Below are 23,198 nucleotides of genomic sequence, written 5' to 3' on the forward strand. Positions count from 1 at the left end.
ATTTCCTATCATTTAAGTTTATATAAAATTAATAATCTACTATGATCAGTTAAAACAAATCTGGCGAAAGTTTGGATAAGCTACAGAAATGCATTAATAAGCACGGAATTAAGAATAGAAGAAACAGTTATTTCTATTGCTTCCATAGTTTCTGTTTGTTCAGACTGTGTACTTTATATTATAATACTTGTATTTGTGCTGTTATAGAACAAAGGAGTACGTATACAATTAATCTCCAAAAGCCCGATCATTGCAGTATAATATAGTTGCTGACCACGCTGTAAACATAAATTAAGAATAAACTAATTTTGTATGGATAATACACATAGTAGTTTCATTTTAAGCACTGTATACATACGCTGACGCCTCAAAGAGATTTACGATAAGGCCATTATACAAACAAACCCTAGATTCTCTTCCAACAAAAGAAACCCGGTACCACTTTTTCTTTTTGTATTTTCCATCTGAAAACCATTTGTAAAATAAATTAAATATATCTTATTTTTCGCCTTGAAAAAGGAGGCGTGGGGATTTAGAAATTGAATATAGATCATTTTTATTCATGGTATTAGCTTGTACATATTAATTGAACATGCGTTGCAAATGTACTGCAGTCTATTTCGCTATCTATGTAGTAAGACTCATTTCCTTTTATTAAGATTTAACTGTTACATGTATATACCAATTAAGACTTATTAAATTGAAAATAAGTGAACTTAAACAGTAGCATATGTCCAATCCTCAAGTATTTTGGTAAATATTGATAACGGTGAAGTGTCATACGTCTTTTTTCATGCAATTCACCGGAAACCGAAAATTTAGGTTAGATTACTGAAAAAAAAATTTAAATGGTCTCGCCCTTATGTGTAGGCATACATTTGATTTCTCAATGGTCCTTTTTAGAAGGCCAAGATAATGATATACTTTACGGTGAAAAATAAAACACGATTTTCGATTTCTTCCCTTCGAATTGACCAATGAAGCTCTTGTGTTGCTGTGGTTTTTAGGTTATGACGTTGAGCATCATTTTATTTACTTTTGCAGTTTTCTCTATATTTGTCTTTGTACTACTATGACCCTTTTGACTTGTATGACTCTTGGAATGGCTCAGTATTTAAATATACGGCTTTCATTTGTTAAGCTTTGGGCGTTTCTGATGCATATACGTCCAGAGGAATGCTTCGGACGCATACATTTTGTAAAGTGTTATTTTTATTTGTGTCTTTGTTAGATTTAATTATATGTTTCATTTGTTTGGATTATCTAATTTAGTTGTGTTGTATATGTATGATGTATCTTTACACAATTTGAATTTTGAATCCCAATCATTGTTACGTTAACAAATTATGTCTGTTTGGGTTGCTCACACAATTATATTTTTCATCGAATGACATAATAACCCAACATGAATTTAATTTGTAACTAAAAGACAATATATTGAATTATTTGTATTACAATTTCGATTTTTGTAAAAAAAAAAAAAAAAATTGTCTTAAAATCATTTACTCCTCAATTTTTAATCCATAGATTTTTCTTTGAAAAATATATGTTGTTTGTACATACATTTCTATTTTAATATGGTAAAATAATAATAAGGTCACCGACTTCGTTTTTACGGTATACATCATTCAAAGTGGTTTTCTACGTGACAAAATATCCCAATAAACGTCGAAATAAGCGTAACATCATCGTGATGTAGATCGTAAAACGTCGATTTTTGACGTTTTGCATTATCAACTAGGTAACAGATTGGTTAGTACACCAAAAACGAAGTCGCTGACCATATGAGTATTTCATAATTCTAAAATGAGAATTAAAAGTATATTGATTGAAGCCGTCTTTTGTAAATTTTGCTAAAGAAAGACTAAGTTCCCAAGTGCTGAAAGGTGTTTTAGGGATCTAGCTCGAAAACTGAAGAAGAAGATAATTTCACTGAACTGGTCCCATTTTTGGTAAATTTTGCCGATAAATTCCCAAGTCTACACAAAAGGTAAATCTTCCTCAAACAATTCCATATAAACAATTGCACAAGTTCAAGATGTGTAAAATCTTTCTTTTAAGTTTCTAGCATCTTGGTTGAAATCTGAAGAAGTTGATGACACAAAACTGGAATCAGAATCATCATTTGTCAATTTTAATCAAGTTTCAAACTATTTCAGTTGCACAACTTCAACATATGTTTTTGGTTTTGTCAACACCGACAAAACAAATATTCAATGTAAAACAACAGATAGTGAGATAATCACGACCAATAACAACAGAAAAGTTTCTACTGGTAATTTTGAATGCTGTAAATCATGTACGGTTGACATTGTGTTTGTATCACAGAACTCAAGACGTTTATTAGGTTTCGAATAGGGAAGGATTTTTGTTGTAGTAATACCTTCCATTTAGATGGAACAATTCACCTTGTGTATATCATCCTATAGATATACATTTAGGACAACTACTGTTCAGTGCCTATTATATATAGATGATATACTCACATCTCAATTAAATGAAGACTTGCCACATAGGTGCATAGACAAAAATATTTAAAATGTCTATCAAATTATCTGTTAAGCTTTTGCCTAGTTTATTACTTAAATGTGTCCAAATCTGTATTTGACCCAACACGTTATTTGATATTTCATGACATAATCGTTGTTACAATTAAACGGTCATTCTTTTTCTCAGATAACAGGAAGGAAAAGTTTGTTAATTAAGAGAATTTTAAATATTGAAGTGTTTCCGGTTTACATTATTCACGAGTTTGTGGGATGTCGATTTTATTTCTTTAGCTATACCAGGATAAAAACTCTTAAGATCAGTTTAAATAGAGCTCTTTCGAAAGCTTTTTCTTCTCAAATAAACCACACTCAATAATTAATAATTTCAATTGACGATGATTTGAAACAGGAAATGGCTTTCTTCTTGTTTTCTGGATAACTTAGACTGATTTCATTGCTTTTGAATACGGAGGATTTGTTGTTCCTCACTATACAGATGAAGGGAACATATTACATATTTAGATTTCTGGTCAGATGAACAATAAAAACTTTCAATTATGATAAACGAATAAATGGGCTTTATAAAAGCTATCGAGAGTCTTCATGTATACATTATTAAAGACCAAACAACCTATTGTTGATGCGCATCAACTAACGCAACTTGGTAGTGACATAAAAGCTCTATGACGTTGTTTCTAGCCATGAAAAAAACGTCAAATTATAACGTCCTATTTCGCGTTTTTCACGGATTCCAACATGGTGTACGCTTAAAACTACGTCTTCCAAGAAAAGTGGAATTAAGCGTCGCACTGATACCCAGTGGAAATTAAACACAAATAAACACAAAAGATACTACACTATCTGTAACCTCCGTTCTAATAAAAATAATAATAAAAATATAAATTTTGAACTCGGCTTTTTGCATTTGCGCTGATCTGCATTTCACTTTTTTTCTTTCACTTGCGCCGATTTTGTCTTCATTTGCGCCGATGTGTACAGGTAAATTATAGGTGAAAGTTATTTTTTTATTTATCATATAAACCTCTTCCGTTAGCCAGTTGTACTTATGATGAATTGTCAATTATAACATGTATTTAACTGTTGTCCCCTGCTCACAAAGGGGAGGTAGTAGAATTTCGAGCAGGATAAGTCAATTTAAAAGATATTTGTGCACTCTGTTTACATCCACTAAAATCACGGAGTAAAATTCTATTTACAGCATTTCAAAGCAACACAATAAAATCCATAAAAATGTAATACTAGTACAATGAATTAGTATCTTGCCGAGAATTTATATGCCACACATCTGATATATTACTTTCTTGTCATTTTATCTTTTCTATACTTCTTGTACTTGCCAATAACGAAGTCCATCTTTTCTTTCTCGTGTCAAAACGAAGTTCTCGAACAATATGACCAAAATTATCTTAAACATAAGGGAACACTATTTATATCCATATATTACCAAGCAATATACATTCTAGGTTTACTACATGTACATGTATTTACTCGTATAGCAAATAAAGTATCGGGGCTAGTGATAAAAAAAATGAAATAGGCGCTAATGAAAGAATCAAATCGGCGCAAATTAAAGATCGAAAAAATTTTTTAATCGGCGCAAATCTTGTACGCCCGTGTAACTTTACACTGGTAAATTTATATGACTTACGCTTAGAATTTTAACTTAATATGTGATTTTCAAAACTGTGTTTTCAGAAGGTTAGGCCGATAAACAATACTTTCTAGAAGTTTCGATATACTGGCAACGTATGCATGTTGAGATTAACTTATTTCTTTAAGATTCTCGTAAAATAATGGTGATCTTGCAATGAAGTTAAATTTTATCTATACTGCTTAATTGACAAAATCGTATATATATAAAAAAAATAAAAATGATAAAGGTTCATTGTCTTTTGTCATTTGTTTCATTTCAAATTGTCTCAAGGAGAAATGACAAAGATTTCGCCCGATATCACAGAAGCTTAAGACAAAAAATATAAGAAATTAATATACTCAGTGAATGTGAATTAAAATAAAAATTTATGGTTTTTAAAACTAAATTTGTTGTAAATTTAACTTATGACAAAAACAATTGCTTCAAGAATAAGATCCAACATAAAATTTCTCACTTTCAAAAAGCTATGACCAGAAAGATTGAAAACAAATTTCGATTTTCTATGCCGGCAATCTATACATATTACAACCTTGTCTTTGTTTTAATTTCCAAAATGATCTATTTAGATTCATAATATTTCATCCTGTTTTGAGAAATACTTTATAGTTTTCAACGGAAAATTATATCTTAGATTCTAAATCAATTTTTGAATTAAAAACTTATTTGTATTTTATATTTACTGTCTCGTTTATTGAAAACACGTGAGTTAGTAATAACGGGGATCGTATTTTATGATAGGTTAAATGGATGTAAAACGTTTTAGAATCAAAAACTTTAATTCATATATTATACCTATAATTTTGATTTTCTTATATTTTAAATATTCAGAAATAAATGAATCCACAAACTAGATGGAATAATTTGTATATGCTCGTCTTAGTCGGGACACATAATGGTATAAAGAAGTCCGTCCGTGCTAATGTCTGTCCGTCTGACAACAGTAGCGAAAGAGTGCGCTAGGGCGAAGTTCTGAAATTGACGCGACAAAAAAACCCACACATCTAGTCTAATATAGTCAAATAGTCTGTAAGTTAGCCAGTGTCATCTTTCATTTCTCTTTTTATTTTCAATGATTTTGCTAATGAGAGGGAGAGGACAGAAACAGATTTTCATATGATGAAGACATAATCTTTCAATCAGTTTAATTGAGGTCTGGAGCTGGCATGTCAGTAACTGCTAGTAGTCCTTTGTTCATTTATGTATCATTGTCATTTTGCTTAGTTTCTTTTGTTACCTATTCTGACATCGGACTCGGACTTTTTTTAAACTGAATTTTTACTGTGCGTATTGCTATGTGTTTCATACATTGGCTAGAGGTATAGGGGGAGGGTTGAGATCTCACAAAACATGTTTAACCCCGCCGCATTTTTACGCCTGTCCCAAGTCAGGAGCCTCTGGTCTTTGTTATAGTCTTGTATGTTTTTTAATTTTAGTTCATTTATATGATTTGGAGTTTAGTGTGACGCCTATTTTCACTGAACTAGTACACAATTTTATTTAGGGGCCAGCTGAGGACCACCTCCTGGTGCGGGATTGTCTCGCTGCATTGAAGACCCATTGGTGGTCTTCGGCTGTTGTCTGCTCTTTGGTCGGGTTGTTGTCTCTTTGACATATTCCCCATTTCCATTCTCAATTTTATTTCCTTTCTAAAGCGTCGTGAAAGGTTATTTCAAACAATTTTTCATTCCGATGGATGGTGTTTCTGAAGGTTAAAATTTTGTGCGGCAACAACATCATGAGATCTGATACTGATACATACATGTGATCTCTTGTATTACCGCATAATAAAGTAGGTGAATATAGTTGTTATTCTTGATTCTTGAAAATTTAAATGTGGGTTTCAAACGTCCAATTCGTATTTTTTTTTCAAACAGTACGCCAGCAAGGAAAACTTGTACTATGACGTCAGATTCAATGTTCTGAAGAAAGACAACTCTTTTCTTCAAAACGAACGAGAAAAAAACATGAAAATTAATCATAACTCTTTTGAAAGGTCGGTGACATATACATTTTTTTGCTTTATTTTGAAGAGTACACATGGCACTTTCCTTCTTGAAATTTTTATGAAAAAATCACTGGTAGATATTTTTTAATACTTGAAACGTTTTTCATTCTTGCGTTTTATTTTTGGCGGGAATGAAATAAATCATATTTTTTAAGATCAAAACAATAAGAGTCTTAAACTCTTGAACTTGTATTTGATAGACAAAAATCTACTGTTTAACATGAAACAAGAATTATGCTTGTAGGTTTGATATAATGGGATTTTTTGAGAGTTCAAATAACAAGCAAATATCATGTTAATATTCGGGAAAACACGAAACTGAGGTTGCTATAGTGACAAAACTAAGTCGGTGACCCCCAATTTTTTTTATCATATTTTGTTCCTCAAATCATGAAATACCTTCACACAAAATTTTAAGGAAAAATCACTGGTAGAACTGAATAGGCTGTTTGGTCTTTAATAAGCAAGTGTGTATTGGTGATGACAACCAATCAGTAATGTCTAAATAGAATAATTGAAATTCTAAAAAAAAGGGTTTTTGGTAGTCTTTTCAAATTGTATTCCAATATAATTGTCATTTGAGCATCAGGTATATACATAAGCCACTAAAGTCAGCCTTGGTATATTCTGGGAAATTGTCGAAACTTGACACTAAAATCACACAAAGGCCAAGGGCTTTTGCTGAGTTCCTAATCACCATGCGGTACGTTTCGATATGGAGCAAAACATAACTTGTACTTTCGTTATCCTTTAAAGTCATCCAACACAACCCTGGTTTCCTGTAGTACAGTCGTTTTTAGTTAGAGTAGTTTCTACATCGGTGATAGAGGTTAAACGTATCTCTCGGAAAGAGGTAAATCGGATAATTCAAGGGGATTTGTTTGGAAATTGTTCTGGACAATATTTGACTTTTTAGGAAAGATGACATTTAACAATTGTTGAAACATTAGTCTTCTCTTAATTTTGGTAATAATTGTAGGAGATTCTATGATAAGGTTTCTAAAAGATTTCATATCACCAATGTTGATGGTTTTTTATACATGTTAAAAGCACAACGTGTGCTTTGAATGTATGTCGATTTCTTAGTGAGGCTTTATACCACTCAAAGGCTTATGAAGCAATAAATCTACAGAGCATTAAAAAAAAACAAGAAAATTGTCCGCATAGTTAACAATAATAGGTCATTAGTGTATAACCATTTGTTTATGATACATTATTTTACTATAATGTTTTGTAAGTACTTTGATGGAGAAACTTATGTATGATACATGTACATTTCCTTAAATTATTCTTTTAGGACCTCAGGTTTGAATAATATAATTATATATATGTATTGGATTTTTTACTCAAGTTTTCTGATTTGCTGTGTATCCGATTTACGATTACTTTCGATCCCCTCCCTTCCATAATATATAGGAGTAAATCGCCCATTTAGTATGGATTTAAGTCCATTAAGTCTTTATTGTATTTGTGTGTCATTCAAACGGTTTTAATCTACATCTGATGACTTTAAAGATCATTCATATGTTTACTTTTTGTACATTAATTGTTTATAAACTGCTGAAATATTCATTACACTAAGGTTTTTTACCCTTAGAAGGATATTTCCTTGGCTAAACTTTTGAGATTTTAATGCTTTCTAATGTGTACTTGTTTACTTGTTTATCTGTTTTGATTCCATTGCTACTAATGAGTCGTATGTACACAAAACGTGTGGCTGGCGTAAAATTATACGCCTGGTATCTTTAATGAGATATTACAATCACTACTAGGTCGATGTATCTGCTGGTAGGGTATTCGTCTGCGACATTATCACAAGCCCGGAGTTAAAAAATTTTGTGCTGACATGAAGTAGCATTGCTATTTTTATTTAATGTGAATAAATGTACTGTTTCTTGAAGGCAGAGGTTAAATTAACCTTTTTTGACAAAAAAATATTTGATAAACTTGTTAAATTGTGTTATTACGAGAAAAAAAAATAATCTCTGTGAAATCAATATAACATTGTACTTAATTTATTGGATTTGGTATCATTCCATTACATTCATTCCACATTAATTTTGTATTTATATGTTGTATAATATTATATTTTTATGACTCAATATCTTGATGTTCCTATCATATCAAATTGACAAAAGAAAGAAAGGTTTGAAACAGGCTATAATTAGAACGTTGATTTGAGATAAATATTGATTAGCTTATTAATAGTTTTTCACTCCCTTAATGTTGCCTTTAACTTTCTTTCCCTTATTGGCAGGAGTAGGGTCAGTATTGACCGTTAATTTTCCTTGTTTTGTATTAAGTTTTGAGTACATTTTTGATTGAAACAAGTAGTGGTCCACAACTTTAACAGCTCAATATTTTGAGAATATTTCTTTATGCTTCAAGCAAAGTCATATGAACAGCTGCGTAGAATCTGCATTTCTATTTCAACAAAATCTTTGCATATTATGATGTAAATATGACGTCATAACTTTGACATTTGTTTTCCATGCGTTCCGTTAGTTCATAAAGTCTTTTTTAATTTACCTTGCATGTTGGCATTTTTGTTGAAATATATTTTTTGTTTGTAATCTCAATTCATTTATATTTCTTGATACTATACATTTCTTTATATTTTGAGCATATTCGAAAAGGTTTTGAAGACCTTTCTCTTTCAGTTGAAAAAAAATCCTCGAGAATTGTACTCAAGCATGTTTTTCTGCACAGTTAAAGGAAGTTTGCTCAGATTTAAAGCTCCATATATTAGACTGTAAAATGGTTTGACTTCTGTATCAGCCAAGTAACTTTGAATTTGCTTTCCGTAAATTCCTGGTTTCTTCGATACGATACATTATGTGGTATTGTTTTGCTGGGATTTGTCATTTTTTCGCAAGTAAAGTATATATTTTAAAGTTCAGTTTAAGATCTTTTTCTGATCTTATATTGTACAATACTTTTTATGTAACTTAACATAGTATTCTACTGATTAAGTGAGATAAAACAAATAAAGATGCAGGACTGCAAAAACTTGCTGAATATGGCAATTGTGCCTGTCAGAAGTCATGTATGTCACCAGTGGTTGTCATTGTTCTTGTCGTTTTATTTTGTTTTACAGCAGATCCTTAGTAATTTGGTTGAACTGAAACACAAGCTGTACAGTCTCAAAGTGATTAAGAGCTTTACATATGGTTAATTTAAAAATAAGTAGATGTGGTATGATAGCCAATAAATAGCGCCCCACCAGAGACCAAATGACTTAGAAGTTTAAAACTGTAGGTCACCGTACGGCCTTCAACAATTAAGGACCTAATTTATGTACAAAACAATGAACGAAAAACAAATATGATATACAGCAACAATCGAAAACGACTGAATAAAAGGCTCCGGACTTGGAACAGGCACATACAGATTGTAGCGGGGTTAAAATAATTTGTTGTCGGCAAACCATCCCCCTTATACCATACACTTTTTATGATTTAAGAAACATCTTGATACCTTTTTGGACTTTATAGTATTGTTGGAATAACAGCATCATTGACGTCCACCCAAATTTCTCTAATTCTACAGCAATTTAACTCTCTCTGAACCCATTATATGAAAAAAATTAATCAACGTGTGCTTGCCACCGATCTCAGAACGATTGGCTCAGTTTGAGGGTCATAACCTTTATTAGCTCACTGGATGAAACGAATTGTGCAAACAGGTGTTAGAGAAATTGACAACCTCTTAGAATTTGGAAGGCACTCGAAGGGGATTTTTGTTTATCACAAATAAAAATTTATTGTATAATCATTAGAGTAACTGATTCTTACATAACTAGTCGTGAATTATCGGATTTATCCAATCTCGATAGTTAAATTATCAATTTTAAAGTCCTCTCCGAGGCTCTGACTTTAAATTAGATAACTTTACTATTGCAATTGGATAAATCCGGTAATCCACTGGTACCAATGTAAGAATCAATATATCTTATATCTTAGTTTAAATTATACTAATCTATATAATAATGTGGTTTTTTTTTTAATTTGCCAAGTTTATTTCATAAACTTCTTATCAAAATATATACAACAAACCAGGGTAAAAGTATATCGGTGATACTGTCATTCATTTTACTCAAACAATTTAAAATACGTTTGAATTAAGAACCTTCTTGAAATATTTATATAGTTTAGAAACAACATTGTTTTCATAATGCATTAAATATTGAGTTTTCGAACGAAATTTAAAACATCTATTTCCACTATTTTGATTTATATATAATTGATGAAAATGTTATCATAAATAATCTATGCTGTTTTCTGAATGGTGGTGGTGTAATATTTCATGACACTTCATTACTATTCATTCCAATAAACCTTTAATAATGTTCTTATTTAAAAAAAACCTAGATTTCAGAATAAAAGAAATATTTATCTTAGCTTGTATGATATTGTTTCGTCTTTCTGAGTGTATCCAGTATATCAATTATAGATGTAAGTGATAAAGTTATTGTTTAAGTATATTCTGCTTATAATTAACGTCATACTTTCCAATGTTACACAAACAAAAACGAATACAACGACAAAAAAAATACACAGTGTTTCTTATTATGTAAAAGACTAGACTGATGACCAACATGAGGGAAACTAATTTGTTTTGTTCAAAATAAAACTTCTTACCACAGACATATTCCGAAAATGAAGGCAGATGAATGGCAATTTTTTTTCATTGAAGGGTGCAGCCTTGAACCACTAGGACCATGTTCAACAAATTGTGGATCTGGAAGTCAATTGTTTAATGTATCATGTGATGGATATTATATTTCTGAAGTTGAATCATCATGTGGAAGGAGCACTGGATGTCAAGGTAAGAAATGTCTGAATCAGTAGGTTATTTTATCACTATTTGTTAACCGCTGATACTTGATTGTTTCTGTTCAATGCATTTACAACTTTTATAGATTCGGGTTGATTTAGAGCTTGACGTATTGTACGTGCAGATGTCTTTTGTCTTATCTTGCCTTCTAGATTTCGTTTTTGGTTAGTTTTGTCATCAGATTGCTGTCTTGTTGACGTATACCCCAAAAGAGGGAGGAATTACTGTCAATTTAGCATGGAGGATTTAACATTGACCACTAGTGTATCTATTATTATTGAAGAACCGGAAACCGTATCGTCTGCTTGCCAAAAAATTTGGTATTGTAACCCCTCTCAAATGCATATAATGATTCCTTTATTAGTAATGCACGTAAACTTTGACATGAGAATTGTGTTCAAGTTAGTGGTCATCCTGGTTGTAGAATAGTTACTACATCGGGGATAAAGATTTGAATGTAACTCTCGGAAAGAGGTAAATCGGAATATTCAAGGAGTTTTGTTTTGAAATTGTTAGGGGCAATATTTGACTTTTAGGAAAGCTATCATTTAAAACATTTTTCTTCTCTTCTTTTTTTGTACGGTAAAAATTGTAGGGTATTCTATGATAAGGTTTCTAAAAGATTCACCTGCTATAGATGTACATGTATTTAATTCTGAACTGAAAATCACTAGCCATTTAATTCCTTTGAAAGTTTATGAAAACTTATCAAGACTTTTATAGTTGTATTAGTATCCGGTACACACCATGTAAATACCCTTGTTATCTTGGGAAAAATACAATTAAGTAGAGCAAATAAATAGAGTTTTCGAAATAAGAGTAGACTGTTTTGTTAGGTTACGAAACCGATAAAAACTTGGTGTGGTATTTTCAGTTTGCATTTACACACAATCTCGAATCATCAACAGGTGAATGATTAATTTGAATTGTTGTTTTTAAAGAACAAGTATTTAAGGATGTTCGCTCCTTTTGTTTTTTGAGTTTTTGCCAGATATTCGGAATCCTCTGGTTTTATCCATGTAGTGCCATTCAAACATTTTTCACGCAAAGTCCTACTTTTCTTTTCATATTTTTATTACATATAGTTTAAAAAGCCATATTTGAAAATCTTATAAAATCCTTGTAATTTTTTGATAGTTTTTGAAAGAAAAAAGGTGCAAATGTAAAATTTATGAAAAATCTAGAGAGAATCACTTCCCGCCAAATTTTCAATGGCTTATATCTTGAAAACAAGCACACGGACCCTTCATTTTTTCTGCTTTTTCAGTTCCTTTATTCATATACTTTCAATTTATAATACTCTTTTAAAAGGCTTGTTATTTTGAAACAGAGAAGCGAACATCCTTGACACATACGCTTATGTCTATCGAGAACTCAACCTCAAACGTGCAACAAACACAAAAAGAGTAAAATTGGTCCTGGGAATGATTTACAGAATTTTACAATATTAGAATGTGTTCATAGGTTTTTTTATTTCATATCACCAATGAAGATGGTTTTATATATGATAAAAGCATAACGTGTGCTTTGAATGTATGCCGACATTTATTACGGCTTTATACCAATTAAAGGCTTAAAAAGCAATACATCTGCAGAACATTAAAAATACAAGAAAATTGTTCGCAAAATTAACAATAATTATTAGTGTATAACCATTTGTTTTTTGCTACATAATTTCATTATAATGTTTTGTAACTACTTTGATGGAGAAACTTATGTATGATACATTATATAATTATGTATTGAATTTTTTACTCAAATTTTCTGATTTGCTGTGGTTATATTATGTATCCGATTTACACAAAAACGCCCATTAAGTATGGAATTCAGTCCATTAAGTCTTTTAATCTAGATCTGTTGACATTAAATATTATTCATTGGTTTATTTTTTGTACATTTATTGTTTATAACTTGTTGAAATATTCAAAACACTAAGGTTGTCTACCCCTAGGAGGATATTTGCTTGCCTAGACTTTTAGGATTTTAATGCTTTCTAATGTGTACTTGTTTACTTGTTTATCTGTTTTGATTCCATTGCTACTAATGAGTCGTATGTACACAAAACGTGTGTCTGGCGTAAAATTATACGCCTGGTATCTTTAATGAGATATTACAATCACTAGGAGGTCGATGTATCTGCTGGTAGGCGTTTCGTCTACGACATTATCACAAGCCCGGAAGTCAAACATTTTGTGCTGACATTAAGTAGCAATGCGGTTTTCATTTTATGTGAATAAATGTACTGTTTGTTAAAGGCAGAGGTTAACTTTACCTTTTTTGACAAACAAATATTTGATAAACTTGTTCAATTATGTTATTACGAGGAAAAAAAATCAATCTGTGTGAAATCAATATAACATTGTACTTAATTTATTGGATTTGTTATCGTTCCATTACATTCATTCCACATTAATTTTGTGTTTATATGTTGTATTATATTATATTTTTATGTCTCAATATCTTGATGTTTCAAATAAATCAAATTGACAAAACAAAGAAAGGTTTGATAAAGGCTATAATTATGACGTTGGTTTGACATAAATATTGATTAGCTTATTAATAGGTTTTTAATCCCTTAATGTTGCCTTTAACTTTCTTTCCCTTATTTGCAGGAGTAGGGGCAGTATTGACCGTGAATTTTCCTTGTTTTGTATTAACTTTTGAGTACATTTTCAATTGTTACTTTGAATTTGCTTTCCGTAAATTCCTGGTTTCTTCGATACGATACATTATGTGGTATTGTTTTGCTGGGATTTGTCATTTTTTTCGCAAGTAAAGTATATATATATTTTACAGTTTAGTTTAAGTTCTTTTTATGACCTTATATTGTACAATACCTTTTATGATACTTAACCTAAGTAGTATTCTACTGATCAAGCGAGATAAAACAAATTAAGATGCAGGACTCCAAAAACTTGCTGAATATGGCAATTGTGTCTGTCAGAGGTTATGTATGTCACCAGTGGTTGTCATTGTTCATATCGTTTTATTTTGTTTTACAGCAGATCCTTAGTAATTTGGTTGAATTTAAACACAAACTGTACAGTTTCAAAGCGATTATGAGCTTTACATATGGTTAATTTAAAAATAAGTAGATCCGGTATGATAGCCAATAAACAACTCTCTACAACATAGACCAATTGACTTAGAAGTTTAAAACGGTAGTTCACCGTATGTCCTTCAACAATGAGCATAACCTATACTGCAAAAGAATTGAAACGAGAAAAATAAGGGCCTGATTTATGAACAAAACAGTGAACGAAAAACAAATATGATATACAACAACAATCGAAAACGACTGAATAACAGGCTCCGGACTTGGAACAGGCACATACAGATTGTGGCGGGGTTTAAATAGTTTGTTGTCGCAAATCGACCCCCTTATCATACATTTTTATGATTTAAGAAAAATCTTGATACCTTTTTATATTTTATAGTATTGTTTGGATAACAGCATCATTGACGTCCACCCAAATTTCTCTGATTCTACGGGTATTTAACTCTCTCTGAACCCATTATATACAAAAATTAATCAACGTGTGGTTGCCGACGATCACAGAAGACGATTGGCTCAGTTTAAGGGTCATAACCTTTATAAGCTCACCGGCTGAATCGAATTGTGCAAACAGGTGTTAGAGAAATTGACATCTTTGTGGAATTTGGAAGGGGATTATTGTTTATCACAAATGAAAATTTATTGTATAATCATTAGAGTAATTGATTCTTACATAATTGCTCGTTGATTATCGGAATTATCCAATCTCGATAGTTAAATTATCAATTTTAAATTCCTCGCCAAGGCTCTGACTTTAAATTAGATACCTTGACTATTGGGATTGGATAAATCCGGTAATCCACTGGTACCAATGTAAGAATCAATATATCTTATATCTTAGTGTATATTATACTTATCTATATATGTGTTTTTTTTATAATTTTGCCCAGTCTATTTCATAAATTCAAAATATATACAACAAACCAGGGTAAAAGTGTATCAGTGATACTGTCATTCATTTTACTTAAACATTTTAAAATACGTTTGATTTAAGAAGCTTCTAGAAATAGTTTATATAGTTAAGCAACAATACTATTTTTATAATGCATGAACTAATGAGTTTTCGAACAAAATTTAAAACATTTATTTTCCACTATTTTGATTTATATAAAATTGATGAAAATGTTATCATAAATAATCTATTTTGTTTTCTGAATGGTGGTGGTGTAATATTTCATGACACTTCATTCCAATAAGCCTTCAATAATGTTCTTATTTAAAAAAAACCATAGATTTCAGAATAAAAGAAATATTTATCTTAGCTTGTATGATATTGTTTCGTCTTTCTGAATGTATCCAGTATAACAATTAAAGATGTAAATGATAAAGTTATTGTTTAAGTATATTCTGCTTATAATTAACGTCATACTTTCCAATGATACAAAAACAAAAACGAATACAACGACAAAAAATACACAGTGTTTCTTATTATGTAAAAGAAGAGACTGATGAACAACATGAGGGAAACTAATTTTTTTTGTTCAAAATAAAACTTCTTACCATATACATATTCCGAAAATGAAGGCAGATGAATGGCAAATGTTTTTTTTTTTATAGAAGTGTGCAGTCTTGAACCACGAGGACCATGTTCAACAAATTGTGGTTCTGGACGTCAAACGTTTAATTTATTATGTGATGGAAATAATAATTATGAATTTGAGTCATCATGTGAAAGCAGTACCGGATGTCAAGGTAAAAATGTATGAATCAATAAGTTGTTTTATTTAGTGTTTGAATCAATTGACGTTATTAATATTTTTCGTTATTTGGGGAACTACTTGTTAACCGCTGATACTTGATTGTTTCTGTTCAATGCATTTACAACTTTCATAGATTTGGGTTGATTTAAAGCTTGACGTATTGTACTTGAAGGTTTCTTTTGTCTACTGTTGCCCAATAGATTTCGTTTTTGGTTAGTTTTGTCATTAGATTGCTGTCTCGTTGACGTATACCCCCAAAAGAGGGAGGGATTACTGTGAAACTAGCAGGGAGGATTTAACATTGAACACTAGTATATCTATTAATATTGAAGAACCGGAAACCGTATCGTCTGCTTGCCAAAAATTTTGGTATTGTAACCCCAAAGCATATAATGATTCCTTTATTAGTAATTAGATATAAGAAGATGTGGTATGAGTGCCAATGAGACAACTCTCCAAGTCAAAATTTATAAAAGTAAACCATTATATGTCAAAGTACGGTCTTCAACACGGAGCCTTGGCTCACATCGAACAGCAAGCTATAAAGGGCTCCAAAAATTACTAGTGTAAAACCATTCAAACGAGAAAACCAACGGTCTAATCTATATAAAAAACGAGAAACGAGAAACACTTATGAACCACATCAACAAACGACAACTACTGAACATCAGACTTCTGACTTAGGACAGGTGCAAACAATTGCAGCGGGTTTAAACGTTTTAATGGTACCAAACCTTCACCCTTTTTCTGAAACAATAGCGTAACATCACAACATAGAAAGGTACACTATAAAGTATCAACTGAAATAGCTTAACTCAATCAAAGGACATATTAACACCATTGAACATACACTGAACAAATAAATTTGACCTATGATACAATGTAAATATAAAATAAAAAAAGTAACATGTTATACCGCTATGAAATGTTAAACAATTTAAGAAAAACAATATGCTCAAACAAAAATATCAGCCATTTGCAATTACTTTAAACACAGGTAAATAAAAATAATTTTGTTGTTAGGTATACGTGTACAGTTTAAATAGAGAAAGGAAATATTTTTACAAAATAAATAATCTTGATGAATGCATGTAAACTTTGACACGAGAGTCGTTTCAAGTTGTGTTCAAGTTAGTGGTCATCCTGTTTGTAGCTGGACTGTGCAAGTTTTTCTATTGCGTGTTTCATTTTTACGTCATATGGCCTATATACGTAAAAGAGAAAGTTTGTGCCCATATAAAACTGATTCAACCCCCATCAAATTGAGTGCCTTTATACAAGCCATTATTTCATAATTCCTGTAACCCTTTATATGTATCCATTATATAGAAAAACGGATGAGGAGATACTGAGGGGGCATGCGAAATTTAAAAGTCAAATAAAAACAGGCAATACCATGGCCAAAAATTAATTAGACGAAATGAGAAACAATACTAACAAACATAACTAAGAAAGAAAACTCACGACGAACCTCGTCACAATCGTGTGAACTGAGGTGCTCCGGAACGGTAAGCAGTGTTTGCTTCAAATGTGTCACCCATCATATTGCTAAAGCAATTAAAAATCTAGTTATAGGTCACGTTCGGCAATGTCACAATCGAGATAAATAAAAAGGCGTGATTGTGGTTACGACAAGTTGAACATATCCGTAGTCATTTACTATTCCATAACGCTCAACTAAACTATGATGGTGTTCGTAAAACTGTCGAAGGCTGTGACTGGGAATTTTCAACCTTGAACCCTTGATGCATTAGCTTCCTTGTAAGGGCTAATACTCTATCAATGAAATAATGATTGGAAACGGGAGTCATAGAATATCGGATTAAAAGATAATATATATTATATACGTGTATGCAAGCGCTGCCGGAATTTTGCTTTACAGTAATGGAAAGTTCACAATTTTAAAATCAAAATCATAAAGCATGTCTGACTGAATGTAAAGGTTTAAGTTTCTCAACTGGATCTTTTTCAGAGTCTTTTGAAATTCGTATCTTAACACAAGCTACTCAACTGATTTGAATGATAATTCATATAATTATACACATTAAAAAGATTATATTCCACTTATCTCCTTTACCGCATAGCAAGCTTTTAAAGACCACGATATGACGAAAGTAAAGCAATTCAAAGTTAATATAAAATGAAACCAATTTATATGGAAAGGTTTACCTATAAAATTAGAATCACTATCAAACAAAATTTTTTATAAGCCCCTTATAAACAACTAATTTGAACCAGCTATTTGACCTAAAAATGGCTGCGTATACTTAATAAAGATGATGTGTTATATCAAAACAATTTATATGAATTTTTATTCAAATATTTGAAAGAAAATAAACTTAAAACTTTTAGGTGGAAATTATTACAACATATTCAATCTACACAGAAACTTTTATTCAGGTAAAAAATTGCAAACAATAGTTTTTGTAACTTTTGTACACAAGAAGAAGAATACAATCACTTCTTTTTACCGTGTCTGTATTTAGAACACTTTTGGAATAAAATAAATGAAGATTTAAAGAGGAGGAAAATAACTTTTAAGATCGTATTAAAACATTTAGTATTTGGATGTAAAATTTCTGACGAAGATTAGTATTTTGGCTTTAACTACTTTTTGACAATTGTTAGTTTTTCAATATACAAAGCGTATTACATCTTGTGTCGTTGTTCTCCTCTTATATTTGATGCGTTTCCCTCAGTTTTAGTTTGTAACCCGGATTTGTTTTTATCTCTATCGATTTATGAGTTTCGAACAGTGGTATACTACTGTTGCCTTTATTTATACATAACCTGATCATGAAATTCATTACAAGAGTAAGTGTGACAATTCAAAATATTTTAGTAACCATTAGAAAAAATTTGAACAATGAGTGATATTATTGAATATATATTTGATGCCATATGAATTTTACAACTAATCACTGCCCTGAGTAATTAGTGGAATGTAACATGGAATATCAGGAGCTTGGACTCCTGAAGGATATTGTAACAAGCCAGTAATTGAAATAAATATTTAATTATGTTGTTAAAAAAAACCCAAAAATCAACAATTCAAACGAAAAAATTTAACGCACAAAAGTATGATATACAGTCTTTGAACTATAATTGACAATCATACCACATCTTATTCTTATATAATTAAGTCTATAAAAGACAGATACTACAACTAACAAAAAAAAGATGAACAACAGCAATGTACTTATAATCGATAAAAAACCTTACGGCGAAGTTAACAGATGATATTATGGATAAATCTTAATGTTCTGGAAAAGCGATTTCATCTTCTATATTTTTACGATGTAGAAATGTAAACGTCATACTGCTATAATGTAGGGAAAGATAGGTGAGAGGTTGGCGAAAAGGGGGCTAGAGGGAGGAAATTGGATTGGATTGGATAAAGCAAATAAGCCAAAATACCTTCGAAACTGCTGCTAGACTTCTGACATTGGGGTTTAAATATGAAAAAAAAAATATTTGAAGAGAAAAGCAGGTTTTTGTTGACGTTCGAGTTACTCAGTTTTCAGTTTTATGTTGTGATTTGTAAACTGTTGTTTGTCTCGACGTTCAATTTATCATAAAGTGTTATTTTCATTTTATATAAAACAGAGTCGATACCCTTTTTGCTTGGCTTTTAGTCCACGGAGGTATCATCAGCTTAGACGTCATTGATTCGGTACTGGCATAATTTACAATATATCTTTCTTAAATTGTCTGTTTATAAATTTATAAATTATCAAAAAACTCAGGTTCCATCTCATGTCATGGATTTGGCTATTATTGTGGGTCCTTTTTCGTCTAATCCTTGGCTTTCACTTTTTTTGTCTTTGAGCGTTCCTGTTTCTTTTCTGGATCGACAGATTATTTTGGTTCATATGGATTCAAATTTATTTTAAAATATATTTTAGGGGGTTGGAGTGAATGGGTACCTTTTGGTGAATGTTCTACAACTTGTGACGAAGGACAAAAGGTGGTTAAAAGAAGGTGTGATAATCCATATCCAGGTCGGGATTCTGCATATTGTGATGGTGATGACGTCAAATACGCATATTGCAACCTGGGTGGTTGCCCAGGTATAATGCTGCATTGCACTATAAATTCCCCTCGTTTGATTTGTTTGAGCTTTTGGTTTTGCCAATTGGACTTTGTATTTTTTTTTATTTTCCTTAGAGTTCGGTTTTTTTTCTATTTTACTTTTTTCCAAGTGTCAAATTCTAATGAAACAGTCCTTTTGAATGATTAATAACAATGAAGAAAGTTTGAACGGACTTTAAATGAAAGTTTAAAATATATCCTTTAATTTCATTTCAAAGAATAATAAACAATAACAAAAATTTAAAGATCGAAAACAAAAGTATATTTCATAGAAACAATCTGAAGTGAAACTACAAATTGTATGGCGCTTAAAAAAAGCTATACCGTTATGTTCTCTTTACACAGAATATTTACACAGTACCATAAGCTCATACATTTTGTAATTTTAACGCCACATTATCATATTTTATTGACAGAAAAATTTATCAATGCGTATTAAACTTTTTACGTATTTTATATTTTAAAAAAAATCCAAATAGACATGCACACCTTTTATTAGTATCATTTGATCTTGAAAGACAACATCGATTGTTTGAAAAGATAAATTGAAATATTTGTAGGATCGTGGAGCTGTTGGGAGGATGATGGTCACTGCTCAACCTCGTGTGGTAATGGGACACAATTAAGGCGACGACGATGCAATAATCCAACGCCAACAAATGGTGGAGAAAACTGTCCTGGTGATAATCAGACCAACGTGCATTGTAACACCAAAGAATGTCCAGGTATCATTTTAACTTTATATACCAACGGTTGAAAATAAGTAAAATCAGTAGATTATTTTTATCTGTTGTAGAAATATGTTCGTGTGAAATCAATCAACAGTTTTCTACATTTAATTTCTTTAAATAAAAGTGGCATAATTATGTCAGCTATTTTCCATACATAACAAAATGCTATACCTGTATTTTTAAGGATATACATCTATGGTTCGTAAAAAAGATATAATGAGTCTTATAAATGAAGTAAAAAATGCATTCATACTTAACTATTTGTTCATATATGCCTTGCATGCTGATATCCAGTTGAAATTAAACAAAAGAAATTGAACTCTTTATTAGAGAGGGTAAAAATGGCCAAGTTGGTATATTTTAATCGTTTACATCTGTTTCTATGTCTACGGCCTTTAAAAGTTTAATGTAAGTGCATAATTTAAATGTTTTGCATCCTTATATTTATATTATAGTATGGAGCTTCGAGATATTTTTAAACCTAAATATTAAAGATAAATTTTCTCGAAACACTCGATTATGGTAGGTGCAAATACATTTTGATCTCTTTTGTGCATAAGCATGAATTCTACGAAAAATTTCACAAATAGATAAAAGATTGATCTCTTTAAAGCATTAAATTGCATCTCTGCCCCCAGCAACATTTCATTTTTGAAACAAATCCTTTAAATGGGCAAAAATCTCATTGAAAAAGTAAAGCTGGTTACATCTTTTTTATGTTCAGGCGTGTAAGTGTTTACTGTTTGTCTAGAAAACGTAAAACAAATATATTTGATACATCATCTCACTTCAGATTCCATTATTATTATATATTTTTTTAATCAAATTGTAATTTGACCGATTTGATTTTAATTCAGTTTATAAATGGGGACATTTGAAACAGCTGAACATAACAAAGGATGATCTTAAAGACATTATGAAGGACGAGTTGAATGAAATGAAGAGCAACTTAACCATCGACTCGAAAAACCTGTCTGCTACTATCAGAAAACGCATATCAGCACGTGACGACAGACCGTCTGCTGCATCTGTAGGTTATGTAGGTGTCGCTCTGCTGTTGATTCCATTGGTAATGATTATTAGTTTTGACGCTACAAAGTTTTTTGCCATAGTAGCAAATATTTACAGAAAAGTTTGTAAAAGAAAGTCAGTGAAAATAGGAAATGGTCAATTGGAAAATAATGAGCAAAATGTTGTATTTTAATTAATTTTGACCCCTACATAAATCCAGAATCGCTGTTCTTGGAACTCTTAAAAGAGAAGCATCATTTGAACGATTTTTTAGTGCAGAAATTTATTAATTAGAAAACAAAATTGTAGACATTTATTAAGAGATGCTGAATATTAATTTTTTGTATAATCTAGATATATCAAAAATATTTATCACAATGCAGACCTTTCTATTGCAAGAACTAGTAGGTGTTCTAGTGTGAGTAAAAAGTAATAACTGAACTCCGAGGAAAATTCAAAACGGAAAGTCCCTAATCAAATGGCTAAATCAAATGATAAAACACATCAAAAGAATGGACAACAACTGTCATATTCCTGAAATGGTACAGGCATTTTCCCACCCTCTTTATTCCACCTACCGTATTTATATGGTTTATGGTATAATTGGGTTTTTTTTAGAGATCTTCTAGAATTAGGACATTTTGTCCTCGTACAATTTTCAATCTTTTTAATCTAATAGTTTGTCCAAAACCTAATTCATGTTATTTGAATTGATAAGTTCTAACATGAAAGTATAATCAAACTTCAGTTTTTAAATTCATTTTTGTCAATAGTCATTTATACTCTTTCCAAGTGAATGTCTAACTTTTTTTAAATTTTTCATTTAAATGCAATATTTTTTTATTTAATTGGTATATTTCTTCATTTAAATGCAATATTTTTTTTATTGAAATGGTATATTTCTTCATTTAAAAGCAATATTTTTTATTCAAATGGTATAATTTTTCATTTAAATGGTATATTTTTTCATTTAAATGGTATATTTTTTCATTTAAATGCAATATTTTTTATTCAAATGGTATAGTACCAATTTTTTATTTATTTGCAATAATTGCATTATGGGAAATTCTTTGACGTCACAAGTTCAAATTTGCAACAACGTTTGTGATTGGTTGGTAATTGTTTGGATTTCTTCCCTTTCTTTCTAAACATGAGTGACCAAGAATTAAAAACACGCGTCGGAATATCACCCCTCTTACTAAATCTGGCGTTTGTGCGAGTTCGTGCACTGGCTGTTAATGCCAATAATGGCCAGGTCGAGCAAAAAAATGCGAGTGACAAGTAATAATAATTAATTTGACACAAAACCTGTTCATGGATAGAAACAGATACCTGCGTGCATGGCAAAAACGCCACCAATGAAAACCCTTTCTGAAGAAACTCCCCTACAGTCTACACATTGAAATAAAAAAAAAAATACATAGCTAGCATATCATTTTACATTTAGGATTCGTTGCTGAGCTTTTTTTACTGTTCTCATCCCCGAATCCCTTAAATAGAACTTTTTTTCAAGCCCCACAGTAGTTCAATTACTTCTATATGTCTTTGCATAAATAAGTATGCAGGGCATATTTCAAAACATATTTTTCTTCAGGACTTTTAAT

The 23,198-nt window shown here is 30.9% G+C and overlaps 1 protein-coding gene across 1 annotated transcript; it reads left to right on the forward strand.

The window, feature by feature from the left end:
• The first annotated feature begins 10,827 nt into the window (after positions 1–10,827).
• LOC127701879 (hemicentin-1-like) lies at positions 10,828–21,893 on the forward strand. The gene is made up of 5 exons (XM_052205849.1): positions 10,828–10,996; positions 15,618–15,752; positions 19,666–19,830; positions 20,413–20,577; positions 21,441–21,893. Exons 1-5 carry the CDS (start codon positions 10,828–10,830, stop codon positions 21,785–21,787), a joined length of 981 nt encoding a protein of 326 aa, XP_052061809.1. The 3' UTR covers positions 21,788–21,893.
• Positions 21,894–23,198: the final 1,305 nt, after the last annotated feature.

This window comes from Mytilus californianus, unplaced genomic scaffold (assembly GCF_021869535.1).
Source record: "Mytilus californianus isolate M0D057914Y unplaced genomic scaffold, xbMytCali1.0.p SCAF_5, whole genome shotgun sequence".
NCBI lineage: Eukaryota > Metazoa > Mollusca > Bivalvia > Mytilida > Mytilidae > Mytilus > Mytilus californianus.

Excerpts from the sequence above, each read along its gene's own strand:
- LOC127701879 (XM_052205849.1), top strand. The coding sequence starts at position 10,828 with ATGAAGGCAGATGAATGGCAATTTTTTTTCATTGAAGGGTGCAGCCTT. Across the intron at positions 10,997-15,617 it reads AAGGAGCACTGGATGTCAAG|AAGTGTGCAGTCTTGAACCA; the intron begins GTAAGAAATGTC and ends TTTTTTTTATAG. Across the intron at positions 20,578-21,440 it reads TAACACCAAAGAATGTCCAG|TTTATAAATGGGGACATTTG; the intron begins GTATCATTTTAA and ends ATTTTAATTCAG.